The 14,385-nt window shown below is 36.2% G+C and overlaps 2 protein-coding genes across 6 annotated transcripts in view; one reads left to right on the top strand and one right to left on the bottom strand.

Moving 5' to 3' along the window:
• Nucleotides 1–3,834: 3,834 nt before the first annotated feature.
• Nucleotides 3,835–7,745, bottom strand: LOC110438836 (2-oxoglutarate receptor 1-like). Of its 2 annotated transcripts, none has more exons than XM_073912783.1 (2): nt 7,577–7,745; nt 3,835–5,630 (listed from the first exon to the last, which is right to left on the bottom strand). In XM_073912783.1, exons 1-2 carry the CDS (start codon nt 7,577–7,579, stop codon nt 4,638–4,640), a joined length of 996 nt encoding a protein of 331 aa, XP_073768884.1. In that variant the 5' UTR covers nt 7,580–7,745; the 3' UTR covers nt 3,835–4,637. The 2 variants fall into 2 exon arrangements, with proteins under 2 accessions (XP_073768884.1, XP_073768885.1); XM_073912784.1 differs by having other exon boundaries at nt 3,835–5,624.
• A 1,952-nt stretch (nt 7,746–9,697) lies between these two features.
• Nucleotides 9,698–14,385, top strand: part of pth2ra (parathyroid hormone 2 receptor a) — a 199,896-nt gene continuing 195,208 nt past the window's right edge. For 2 of the 4 annotated variants that reach the window (XM_073911588.1, XM_073911590.1), the window contains exon 1: nt 9,698–9,805. The gene's annotated coding sequence lies outside the window, so the exon portion shown is untranslated. 4 annotated transcript variants of the gene reach the window in all.

Raw genomic sequence — 14,385 nt, 5'->3', positions numbered from 1 at the left:
GGTTTCAAATGGTATATATCACCCTCCGAAGGGCACTTTGGAGTGAAAACAATCAAACCACCATATGGAAGTGTCGTTTCAAACCAGTGCTCAACTGGCCACTTTGGAATGAAGGATTTCAAAGGACTGACACTTCAGGCCCCATTGATCCTTTGCACAGGTAATTTGTTTCACACACTGTTCCTTTCAGAAGGGCTAATTTCAATGATCTAAACCATTTGAAGCTGTCAATGTGGAGAGAAAACACTTCTGACCAGATCATTTGAATCAGTAAATCATTAAATGGAGATTTGTTCTGACCGGATATTTTAGAATTGATGAATCATTAATTGGAGGCTTGCTCTGACCACAACATCTGGACACACACAATGCGTTCAATACATAATGGCTCCTCCCCATACTCTAAACGGGTTTACCCTCTGAGGCGACAGCTTCACAGGGATTAGGGCATAGGGATGAGCTCTTCTGAATGGAACACAGTGCTTCAAATGGAACACTAAGTTCAACAACAAACTTCATTATGAAAAGCATCATGGGATCCTAACGTGTTCATCAGAAAGACCCTTTGAAGTGGCCAATTTTGGCCACTTTATTTTGACAACACTTCAGTATGGTGACCATGAGTGTTTACACTCCGGAGTGCCCTTCAGAGGGTGATATATCCCATTTGGAATGAACTGCCATTTTGGCAGGAACATTTGAATCAGTGAATCAATTACTGTGTGGTGCATTCCAAAAATGGATATTTCACACTTTGGTGTGAAAACCATGAATGCCTTAATGAAGTGTCATTCCAAACCAAAGTGCTCAAATCTGGCCACTTCAAATGGCTCTTTGGAATGAAGGATTTCGTTTGAAACTAATAAAGTTTTGAGACCGCAATGGTCCATTAAGCAGTTAGGTTGTTTGGTGTTCATTCAGAAAGACTCATCCCTATGCCCTGATGCCTTCGAAGATGTCACTTTGAAGGGCAAACCTTTGAAAAGATTAGGGCATATGAAGGCTCTTCTAAATGGAATGCCCTGTCGCTCTGACCAATCAGATCATCTAAATTAGTGATTTATTAAGTGGAGACTCACTCTGATCAGATTACTTGAATCAGTGAGTTGTAGACTTGAGAACAGATGCAATCAGATTAGTTCACAGACCAATGAGTGTGTTATGTGAAATGAATTAACAGAGCAACTGAAAACAATTAGCTTGTTCACAAGTTCTGAGCAGCCACTTATTTCTCTAGGAGAAAGTAACCTATTACTCTACAACATCTATGATATTTTCAGTGTAGTAGAGTAAAAACTAAACAATTTTGTACCAATGATATTTCCAAGGTAAACATCTGTTTCTGAATTTGCACATTTGCCTAAAATTTCCTCTGCATGCTAGGTTATATCTTCTTTCCTGAAAACGGACTAATAAGAATTTCAGTCTTCTTACAGTAATGCTTCCTTACTGTAATAAAACAGCATGATGTCTATTGAAGTGTTGGTGGTAATCAAATATTAGCCCACAAACCAGAGTTTCCTTGTCTATTGAGATTCTGAGTCATTCAGGTAATCAAAGCATGTTTTGCTTTCTGTGGCCTTTGTGAACTGGGGTTTTCCAGCAAAAGTGAATAAAGACTGAGTGGATTTTTTGTAGAACAATTGTTTTTATTATTTCAGAGAAAGGATAGAGCATATGACTATCTCGTAAAACAGTCCTGAAATCCCACCCCCACCCATACTTATTCTATAACAACAGAAGTTAAAAGATTGTAACTATTTCCAGTGCAGTTAAATAAAGAAACATGCTGTTTAGCAGCAAACACCACAATATAATTTATTAAATTCTTAGTGTTTAATTGTCAGTAATATTACTGCTCATTTGAAAAGTTAGCTGGGGTTACTCTGAGAAACAAGCAAGTAAATCAACCAGTAGATGTTTGCTGATGCAACTGATGAAATGAAATGAGTGCTGCTCTGCTGTTTGCAGCATGTTTCTGTATTTCATTGCTTTGTAAGTATTTCCAGCACAGTTGTTTTTCTTATTGTTCATATTGTTGCAGTGCATTAACTCTCCCTAGGATTATCCTAAGGAATATCTTTCCAAAAAAAACAAAAATATTCATTCATTCATTCATTCATTCATTTTCCTTCGGCTTAGTCTCAGGGGTGGCCACAGCAAAATGAACCACCAACTTAGCCAGCATATGCTTTACACAGTGGATGCCCTACCAACTGCAACCCAGTACTGGTAAACACCCATACGCACTCATACACTGGGCAATTTTAGTTTATCCTATTCACCTATAATGCATTTCTGTGGACTGTGGGGGAAACCGGAGCACTCAGAGGAAACCACGCAAACACAAGGAGAACATGCAAACTCCACACAGACATGTCAACTCTGACCCAGCCAGGACTTGAACCAGCGATCTTCTTGCTGTGAGGCGATTAAGCCGTGTCCCCCAAAGCAAAAATATAAATAAATAAAAAAATCTTACATAAACAGTAGCATGTGTAAATACAAAATAAACCAACACACACATTTAAATATAGACACTTAGGCTGCCTCCGAAACCACACACTACTCAGATACTGCATTTGAATTTAAACATACAACTCGGCTGTTAGAATGTTCTAGACATTATCCATCGAAATATACAATATATACATATAATGTGTGTAGTATGATAGAACTCGGACGTACTACATCTGCTGTTTTGTCATGATTATGTGACCATACCCAAACGACTTGCTTCGCTTCACTCCCATTCATGAATTCTTTCGTGGAGCATCATGGGATAGCATAGCGTCCATTAGATGCGCACTTTAGATTCTCGCCGGAAGTGATAAGTATTTTTTTTTTTTTTTTTTTTTGAGGTAAAGTCTAGATTGGATGCGCTTTTTTATTTTATTTATTTATTTATTATTTTTTTTAACAAAGTTAACAATATAACTATAAATGGCCTGGTACAAAATACAAACCTCCTTAATCAGACAACAGATAAGCATCATAAACAAAAAGTAATAAAAAGATAAAAAATAAATAATGATAGAAAAAAAATATATATACTCCGGCAGGGCTGCCACTTTTCTGCTACCAATTCTGTTTATAATTTTTATAAACAGAATTTCAAGGCGCAGTCTTGGGCAGAAGGGTGTCCAGTTCGGGGACCACAGGATTTCATCTGTTATTCACAGACGATGTTGTTCTGTTGGCTTCATCGTACATGGACCTTCAGCATGCACTGGGGTGGTTTGCTGCAGAGTGAGACGTGGCTGGGATGAGAATCGGCACCTCCAATTCCAAGGCCATGGTGCTTCACCGGAAAAAGGTGGTTTGCCATCTCCAGGTTGGAGGAAATTCCTTACCCCAGGTGGAGGAGTTCAAGTATCTTGGGGCTTTGTTCATGAGTGAGAAAAGGATGGAACATGATATTGACGGGGATTGTTGCAGCGGCAGCAGTTGTCCGTTGTGGTAAAGAAGGAGCTGAGCCGAAAGGTAAAGCTTTCGATTTACCGGTCAATCTTCGTTCCTACTCTCACCTATGGTCATTAACTTTGGGTCATGATCGAAAGGACAAGATCTTGGATACAAGCGGACAAAATTAGTTTCCTTCAAAGGGTGGCAGGGTGCACTCTTATGGATAGGGTGAGGAGCTCTGACACCTGGGAGGAGCTGGGAGTAGAGCCGCTGCTCCTCCACATCGAGAGAAGTCAGCTGAGGAGGCTCAGGCATCTGTTTCGGATGCCTTCTGGATGCCTACCTAGGGAGGTGTTGCAGGCTTGTCCCAAAGGAAGGAGACCTCGGGGAAGACCCAGGACACACTGGAGGGACTATGTCTCTCGGTTGGCTTGGGAACGCCTCAGTATCCGCCTGGAGGAGCTGGAGGAAGTATCTGGGGAGAGGGAAGTCTGGGGTTCTCTCCTAAAACTGCTGCCCCCTTGACCCAGCCGCTGCAGAGCGGTAGAAAATTAATTAATGAATGTATTAAAAAACATCTAGGGGTTTTCAGCAAGTTCTTGTAAACTGTTCTATTAAATTGCAGAAAATTACAGCATTCTTTTTCTTTATTTGTATAAGCGAAAGAAAACAAAGACATAGGTTATTCGCATACTTCTTGCATATGGATTTTCAAATTTGGAAATGCTACTCGGCTCGCATACTGATTTTCGCATACTATATAGTATGGAAGTATGCAATTTCGGATGCAGCCTTATACTGCTGAAGCAAAATGATTAGCCCTTCTTAGACATTTAAATTCTTTTAAAGATATTTTTAAACAAGTGTTTTAATAACTCATTTCGAGTAACAACTATTTTCTTTGGTCTTTGCCATTATGACAGTATATAATATTTTAGCTATTTTTTTAAGATACTCATATTCAGCCTAAAGTGCAATTTAAAGGATCAATGTGACTTAAAGTATGTTTATTAAGCAAGTCATTTAACAAGAGAATTTCTGAAGCTAATAAAACAATTTCTAGTAATATTAACCTAAAACTTATTGAATTTTTTTTTTAAACTAACAGAAATAAGACACACAGTAGGCTCTCCCTGAAATGTCCCTTCTCTGTTAAACTTCCTTTGGGAAATATTAATATTTTAAGTGAGGGCTAATAATAATAGTGCATTAGACCGTATTCACAAAGCACATCAGGTCCTCAGGAGATCTGTCTTGGACATGTGTGGAGTGTGGATCACAGATATCTGTCTGCTCATTCTCTCTCTCCTATGCACAAAGCTCCAGAAAGCCTGCTGAAACTTGTCTCCTGCCAGTGTGTACAGCGCCAGGTTGAAGAAAGTGTTGAGGCCGGCCAGAGGTCGGGACAAGATGTAAGCTGCATGGACGCCTCTCCTCTGCATGCACGACACATCAAATCTGCGCAGACTGTCCACCCTCAACACACGCATGATATGATATGGCAAAAAGCACACCACAAACACCACCAGAATTAGAATGGTGAGCATGCGCACCCTGGAGCGACTCTGTCTGTTTCTGGATATGCTGGAGCCTAGAATGCCTGCAATGCGAGTGTAGCACCAACACACCACCAGCAATGGCATCATGTATCCCAATATGGTGAGAATCCAACCGTACCACCACACCACCATTGGATCATTACTAGCAAAGTCAACACATTTTGTCATGTTGTCCTGCTGCCGCACAGTAATCATTCCCAGCATTGGGCCAATCTCCACCAGGGAAACAGCCCAGACGGCGAGGCAAGCCAAAATTCCCCATCGTTTCCTTCGAATCTCTGCAGCCTTTAACGGATGCACCACTGCGACATATCTGAAGATGCTGAGGCAGGTAAGGAAGAGGATGCTGCCATACAGGTTGTAATAGAAACAGAAGCGAATGAAGCGGCACATGAATTCCCCCATGCTCCAGGCTTTGGTAACGTAGAATTGGACCAGGACTGGCAAACTCAATGCATAAAGCAGGTCAGCCACGGCCAGGTTCACCATTATGATGCTGCTGCTCTTCCAGGGTCGGAGCTTTACCAGGTAAATGATGATGGCCAGGAAGTTTCCCACAACTCCAACTATGCAAATGATGCTATACATTACAGGCAGATAATAGCTTTGGATGTAGTCATCGATTGGAAGACAGTCAGTTGCATTGATTTCCTTTGCTTTCTGTTGCTTTTCAGAGACAAATACAAGGAAGGAACACTGTTTAGTATTTGTTTTACACAAAATAAATCTTGTACAGTAGGGCTGTCAGGTATTACATTTAGCTTCATTCATTCATTCATTCATTCATTCATTCATTCATTCATTCATTCAATCATTCGTTACAGTTTTTTGTCACCACAGCGGAATGAACCACCAACTCATCCACCATATGTTTTACTCTGGAGCATTAAGAGGAAATCCATGCAAACATTGGGAGAGCATGCCAACTCCCTACAGAATAGCCAACTGACCCCACCGGGGCTTGAACCATCGGCTTTGCTGTGAGGCGATCAAATCTTCTTCATTCAGCTCCTAGATCAGGGATGGGCAAACTCGGTCTTGGAGGGCAAGTGTCCTTTATAGTTTAGCTCCAACTCTAATCAAACACACCTGAACATGCCAATCAGTGTCTCCAAGATCACTTATTATCTATAAGCAGGTGTGTTCAGATCAGAGTTGGAGCTAAACTGTGCAGGACACCGGCCATCCAGGACCGAGTTTGCCCATCCTGGATCTAGATTATGCATAAACATGAATTTTTTTTATAAATTTTTAATTGAACAGGTGGGACGGTAGCTCAGTGGTTAGCATTGTCGCAACAATGTCACTGGTTCCAGTCCAGGCTAGGTCAGTTGGCGTTTTTGTGTTGAGTTTGCATGTTCTCCCTGTGTTTGTGTGTTTTTTTCTTCTTTTTCTGTGTGCTCTGATTTCCCCCACAGTCCAAATACATGTGCTATGGTGAACTGAATAAACTAAATTGTCTAAAGTGTATGAATGTGTGTGTAAATAAGTGTATCCAGTACTGGGTTGCGGCTGGAAGGGCATGCACTGTGTAAAACAAATTGACTGTAAATTCTGCTGTGGTAAACTTGATAAATAAGGGACTAAGCCGAAGGAATGAATTATAGATTGGTTTTGTGGTGCAGGGTTACATATTATTATGTTTTTTTGTCTTTGATTATCCACAAAGTAGTTCAATGAAAGCTAAATTAGGGTTAGGGCTCTAATAGTGGTGATATTCTCTAAAAATAAACACACACACAAAATGACTGAATCATTTACTCGACTGAAACCCCCAGTAAACTGTTCGAGCATAAACATGATGTTGAACACAACTAATAACAATAATACATGACAGTGATACTGGGATAATAGTTTTTAGAAATAGACACTGAAGACTACGGTAGTGCTCAAAATCAACCACCATAAATGCATTTGTCAGTGAATCATTAGTTGGAGATTTATGGAGCAACGAAACATATAAAGTCTCCATCAGAGGTTCTTTTAAAATTAGCTTTCAAAATAATTAATTGAAATGAATGAACAGATATAATGTTTTAGTAGACTGCTGCAAATCACATCAGAACCTCTGGTAAAAAAGTATTTAGTTTGTTGTTTATTCAGAATCATGATCTTTTCTATTCTATATAAACAGGATTGTGTCGCTTTAGTAGTCCTCAGCGTTGGAAGACACTGGCTTTTTTGACTTTCAAAGTGGCCAAAGCCATTGCATTGCATATCATAAATTACATAAAATCATATACTTTAAATATGTATTTATTGTTTTGGGGAACATTAAATATAATAATATAATCTTTGAAGTAGTTTGTGGTTAATAATTGCTAATTTTGAGCAAATATTATTTGTTTATAAACATCATGCCTCAAAAAGATTTAGCAATTTAGAATTATTGAAAATGTGCAGACAGTCATACACCTCAAAATTCCAAACATGAATAATAAAAAATGAATCACCAACTAAATTAGACTACTATACTGTAGCAAACCCTAATTTGAATGAAACATATAGATAAGCTATATTTGCATCATCATAAATTGCATTATATTTAGCCCTAATTTCATGTTTCAAAGTCATTTCCGAAAATGTTTTTCTTAACACAAGGCATTGCTCACCATAATGAAGTGTTGTTGATCCCTCTCTTTCTCCTCAGGCTAATGTTGAATCTTCAAGTGTGTTTTGACTGCACTATCATGATTCCGCACAGTCATCAGCAGATATTCATTGCTGTGTGCTTTCATCTGTCACGCTTAGCTGTGTTTCTGTAATGTCTGGATTCACTCCCTAGAAACACATGGACGTAGTGTGAGTCATCTTCATCACAAAATAAGTGTGCATTATGCCTCGAGTTACTATTTAACATTTCCAGTAACTTCCTAATACATTTCCTGCAACACTACATGGGAAATTCATAAAGCCCTCACTGTATACTGGGAGTGGACGCTATAAATCATTTAACTCTGATTAAAAGGCACTTGTCAATGAAATGACCCTCCTATCTGGTCTACTGAACAAATATAGTGCTGTTTTAGAAACGTGATAAGTTCAGATCAGAGATGACTCTTTGGTTTGTAAAAATGAAAAGAAATAAAGTATAAAAATAAAAATTGGGTAGACACCCAAACAAAAAAATTCTGTCCTCATTTATTTACCCATTACTTTCTTCTTTTGCATTTATTTTCTTTTGTTAAACACAAATAAAGAAAAAAAATGACTGCAATAGTATATTTGACATAGTATTTTTTCTACTATGGATGTCAATGACTGCAGGCTTCCAACATTGATTAAAAGTCATCTTTTGTACTTCTCATACTAGTTAGGGATTGCTTGAGGGCCACTAAACATTGAGTTTTTTATTGTTGGGTGAACTGCCTATTTAAACCACCTACTAGTTTGTTTTGTAGAACAAGGATGTTTTTGAACACACTTGTGGTATGAGGAAACGGGAGGACACATAAATAGCCTTGCTTTTTTGTTTGTTGTGCATGAAATCTGTGGTTTCCCCCTGTGTACTTCACCCACAGGGTCTCTTGATGTCTCTTTTATATTAATAGCAATGCACAACCATGACAACCTAAAATTTTCACTGTGACTAGAATGACAACTTTTGAAATTCAAAACAAAAAGCAGAGAAACACAAAGTCGGTCTGGATCGGCTACATTAAAGAGATCGCAACAAAGAGTGCAGAACTTTTTCTTCCCCCAACCCCCCCCCCCCCCCCCCCCATTTTTTTGTGTACATAAGCAAATGATTTGCATTACATTTAAATGTTTCATTTTTGAAACATTAATGTTTCAGAAAATGAAGGCTACTCAATATTTACTCTCCCTGAAGTTGACCTATGCAAACCATTTTTCATCTTTTTAACAAGGAAGATACCAAAAAAACCCCCCCCAAAAAAACAGGCTTTGTTTGAAATGCAAGTCTATCTTAGATCAGAGATATAGTATTTTTTGTATGACACACACATACTTTTCACCCAAAACTTCTGTCATCATTTATTCACCCTTTACTTGTTCCAAATCTGTTTAGTTTATTTCTACTGTTGAACACACACACACACACACACACGCACGCACGCACGCACGCACGCACGCACGCACGCACACACACACACACACATTGGAAGCTTATTTTTACTTTAATGGAATTGTTTTTTAATGGCTGCCGGTTTTCCACATTCTTCAAAACATGTTCTGCGTTCAAAAAAAGAAAGAAACTCATAAAGATTCGAGTGATTATTATTATTATTTTTTTTTTATATTATATTTATTATAAAGACAATGGAAAGACAAAAAGAAAACATTTTGAAAAAACTAAAAAAAAAAAAAAAAAAAAAAAGAAGGGATATATACCGCACACATTAAAGGAAAAGATTATATAATTTACAAATTTGTTGTTTTTAAAGGCTTTTTTGCAAAAGAGTTGGAAATTTTTCAAAGTAATAGCGCATTTCAGTGCGCAAAATATTTAAAACATTTATATACAAATTTGTTAATAAGAATATTATATATATTATTATTATATTATTATATATATTATTATTATTTTGTTTTGCAAAAAGGTACATAAATTGGGATTATACCAATACAAAGAAACATCAACAAAACAACAAAAAAATAACAAAACAAAATCAACAACAATAAATTATTTTATGTAAAGCTTCTGTTTTATTATTAACAAAACCAAAACAATAGTCCGAGTCATTTCAGTCAAGCGTAGAGATGACGTAATCATGCTCACGTCTTTTGCCTAGTTAGAATCGAACAACTGAGAATCGAAGGCCAAGAGGTCCTTTTTCATCGATTCCTTTTCGCGACACATCAACAACTATTCATCTGAGGTAAGTCTTTTACTATAAGACTGAGAACTACCTCGTAAAGTTCGCCAATTCAAGTTTTGCCTTCTGTCGATGAAGTCGATGAAGTTTGTCGTGATAGCCTACATTTTCCTGACGTTATACCGCTCACCTTGATTGACTTTAGCCTTAATGTCATGTAAATGAGAGAACGAGGTCATCGGTACTCATAACTGCAGTTTTTAAATTCAATCTAATAAATGTTCATTTTTAAAATATTTGAAAGTCTCCAAAGAAAAGTTATGGTGTTAATGTTAACTTCAAACAGGAGAGGTCGCTATATACCCAGCTAATCATAACGAGCACATTAAAATAAGACATATTATTGGAGGGTTTTTACATATTACAAATGTATATATTGCATTCTTTACATATTACATTATTTTATATTATTTTTAGTGGGTATTGCTTGTCAATTGACAACAAACTTTCCCACTGAATTAGCAAAATTTCACAAGATTTGCTACACATTTGCTTTTTATTTAAGCCCAAGATTTCCATTATGTGATAGAAATAACACAGGTGGTTAATTCCGCTGTGGTGACTCCTGATAAATCAGGCACTAAGCTAAATGATAATGAATGAATAGCAGGAACGCAGTATTGTATTGCTCAATCATTGCAATTTCTACGCATCACTTGCTAAATGCTGTGTTACCACTAGATGGTGTGCAGTATTCAGTTTTTGGAACTTGAATAGATTATCAGACAAACGTCTAAAACAAACTCAGAATAAAAGCCTCTGCCTATGAGATTTGGTAAATTCTGTAGGAATCAGTGAAATAGCTTGCGGTCTACAATGATTGCTTAGAACAGTCTGAGCTCAGCTTGCAGACAGTTGTCCCTCTCTGCATGTCACAAAATCCGTTGTGTAGAACTACCTGATCCAGCACTCAGACATTTTGTTCTCAATACCTGGAGAGAAACTAACTTATGCTTCTCTGAGAAATGTCAAACTCCTAAAGCACCAATTATTATTACTGTAAACAATAATTTACCATAATATGTTCACAGTTGTACGAACCACTTAATTCACAGCACAGAATATAATGTACTTTTGGTGTAAAAGGCAGAGAAGGATAAAAGTCGGGTTTATGAGAAAAAGTAACTCTGCATATTTGTGTGTGTGTGTGTGTGTGTATAAAAAAAAAAAAAAAAAAAAAAAAAAAAATATATATATATATATATATATATATATATATATATATATATATATATATATATATATATATATATATATATATATWWTTGTAATTTCTGTTTTCCCTAAAATAGAGATAATAATAGTCATAAAAAGCAATATTTATTTTTTTATAATAATTAAAATATATTTTATATTTGGATTTTCTAGGAAGTTTATATAAAGCTTTCATGTCCTGTATCCACCATGTATTGCTATCTATATAGTATAAAGTGGAATTTAAACATGTAAATTGCCTGACTCGCCTCACTAAAATGAATCTAAATGGAAAATTATAGATGTGCTGTTTATTAACTATACTGTAGGTTCACATGAAGAGGCTTATTGTTTCTAACACTCTGTAAGTATAAAGCAGTATGTCGAAGTATACCTTCTTGAGCTGAGACACAGACTTCATAAGACATTTAAAATAATAATTTGCCACATAATTTTGTCAGATTCATACTCATTGCTGGGTAGCATTCAGATGCATGTAATTTGGATTACATAATCATATTACAAGAATTGCATACATTACTTGTAATAAGTCTATAAATTACTTTTGTTTTATATGAATTATATAGTTACATAATGCAAAAAGGACTGTAATCTATACATAAATGATTGGTTCTTACCAATTCTATTGTCTAAAACAAAATTTTGTCTTTGTAATGTGTTTCTGTTTTTTCTTTTACGTTGTCCATGTTGACATCTGTACAAGACTTTTGTATGTTTGAAAACTTTTTTAGTTTTAGCTCACAAACCACCTGCAGTTCCTTCACAAGCCTCAGTTACCAGAGAATACAAATCTTTTTATGCAAATATATTACTAAATAATTCTAGTAGGACTTGTCAAATAAAAGTTTAATCTAAAAGTAATCAAAGATTGTTTTCAATACATCAACCAAAATCTACTCAACATCTAAATATCTAAAAACATGATTTTCCTATGTACATACCCTATTTTCCTTTTAAGCCAGTATGATTATTAATAGTTTGTGTTTGAGGGACCCACTTACAGCAAAACTACGTACTTTTAATTATATGCCTTATAAAAATTCTGAATGTACAGGGAAATTATATTGGATTTTAACACTGAATGAATCTCTGGAGGAGAAACAAACAAAGGTATTTTCCTTAAACGAGAAATATATTTAGTTCTTGGGTTATGCTAAATTTCTCTGTTTAATCTTTGTTTAATATCACTGCTGTTGGAACATTTGAAGTATTAAAGGGATCTCTTATGCGACTTCTGGAAGCTGTGTACTTTATGATGAAAGAAATAAGAAGCATTTTCAGTGGTGTTTTTATTCCAGAACATACTATGAAAAGAGACCATTCATATCTTTGATCTGTAGTACTGCAAGACAGGGCCATATCTTGCAGGAACATTTCATAGTGAAGGATTTCCTGCATTTCAATAGCTACATTATGTGGACTGGTGTCGGCTCTTTCTGATAGAAGAGACACTTCATTAATTGCCGTGTGGTTGACATGATGACAGATCAGTGTGCTTTTCTGCTGAGCTGTTTTGGGTCCACTCTCTCCAGGCAAAACTGGAGTGTGTGATTGAATGATCTGAAAAAAAGTGTGGTGTATGTGTGATTATTATCCCGACACTGAGACGCACTTGAGTCTTAATAAAGAGTTGAATACAATGAAAACTGCATTATAGAAAACTTTTAGATCTTTGATGCTAATTGACCATTATATTGTTGCAGTTATGATATATTTTTATGCTGTTGTAGTTTTGAAAAACTACATTTGTATGTTGTTGCAGTTGTTATCTAATTTGAACTTTTAGATTACATTTTCTATTTGAATAATGTTGCATTTATGCAATACAATATTATCTTTTTTGTGAATAAATAATTAAAACAGGTAGGCGGTGGTACAGTGGGTAGCGCTGACGCCTGACAGCAAGAAGGTCTCTGGTTCGAGCCTCGGCTGGGTCAGTTGGCATATTTCCTCCAGGTGCTAGAGTTTTCCCTACAAGTCCAATGACATGCAGTACAGTATAGGTGAATTGAATAAGCTAAATTGTCTGTAGGGTATGTGTGTGAATAAGAGTGTGTATGGGTGTTTCCCAGTGGTGGGTTGCAGCTGGAAGGGCATCCGCTGCATGAAACATATGTTGGTGGTTTATTTCGCTGTGGCGACCCCTGATTGATAAAGGGACTACGCCAAAAAGAAAATGAATGAATGAATAATTAAAACACTGTTTTATGCTTATGGGTGATTATAAATTAAATTAATGTTCAAAATAATTTTTTAAGGTTTTATTGCCACAGTATTTATGTAAAGTTGCTTATTAGTTATTAAAAGCTCAAGAAAATACAGAAGTTTTTTTGTGAAATTATAGTAAAACAAGATTTTTCATATGATGGGAAATTTATGTAATTTAACGTGCCTGTGATTTAACTTTTATTTGTTCGGTCTGTTTAATTCTACAGAAATGTATTGTTCAGGATCACAAAAAAGTACTTGTTTTCTTTGACATTTTGTTATATGAAAATTTAATTCTATATGGAAATTGACATACTGTTAAAATATCACATGTAAGTTGAATCCAATAGACCTTATGAATTATTAAACTTAAGTTACATTAAACAGACTTAAAACAGCTTGTATAACTTGAAATTTAAAGTTAGAAACATGAATAATTCATTTTAACGAACTAGAATTAACATAAAACATGATTTTTTAAAAATACCATATATTTATTAATTCATTCATTTCCCTTCGGCTTAGTTTCTATTTCAGAGGTCTCCACAGTGGAATAAACCCTTAACTATTCCAGCATACTGTATGTTTTACGCAGCTGATGCCCTTCCAGCTGCAACCCACTACTGGGAAATTCTCATATACACTCATTTACACACAAACACTACAACCACTTTAGTTTATTCAATTCACTTATAGCACATGTCTTTGGACTGTGGGGGAAACCAGAGCACCTGGAGGAAACCTGAGCGAACACAGGAAGGACATAAATACTACAGAGAAATACCTCCTGGGCCAGCCAGGACTCGAACCAGCGACCATCTTGCTTTGAGGAGACAGTGCTAACCACTGAACCACTGTGCCGCGGTACTGCATTTTTCTAGCATATATTTTTGCTATATTTTAAAATATTTAACATATATTTCTATATTTGTAAGATCCAAACATGAAATTAATATGTGATGTGATTTGCCATTCTGTATCTTAGACGGGATCACAGGGTATTCACTTCTATTATGGTGTTTGTTTGTTATTCATTTCCTATTTTCTTTTCTGTCACAGTCTGAAAGTACAGTATGTGAATAAGTATTTTTGATGTAAGCATTTGGGACTATGTCTGTCACCTAAACCATTAGCATGCCGCTTCTGTTCACCAGGGTAAC

Source organism: Danio rerio, chromosome 9, assembly GCF_049306965.1.
Source record: "Danio rerio strain Tuebingen ecotype United States chromosome 9, GRCz12tu, whole genome shotgun sequence".
Taxonomy (NCBI): Eukaryota; Metazoa; Chordata; class Actinopteri; order Cypriniformes; family Danionidae; genus Danio; species Danio rerio.
Note: the sequence above shows the minus strand (reverse complement) of the source record. Positions and strands in the feature narration are given on the sequence as shown.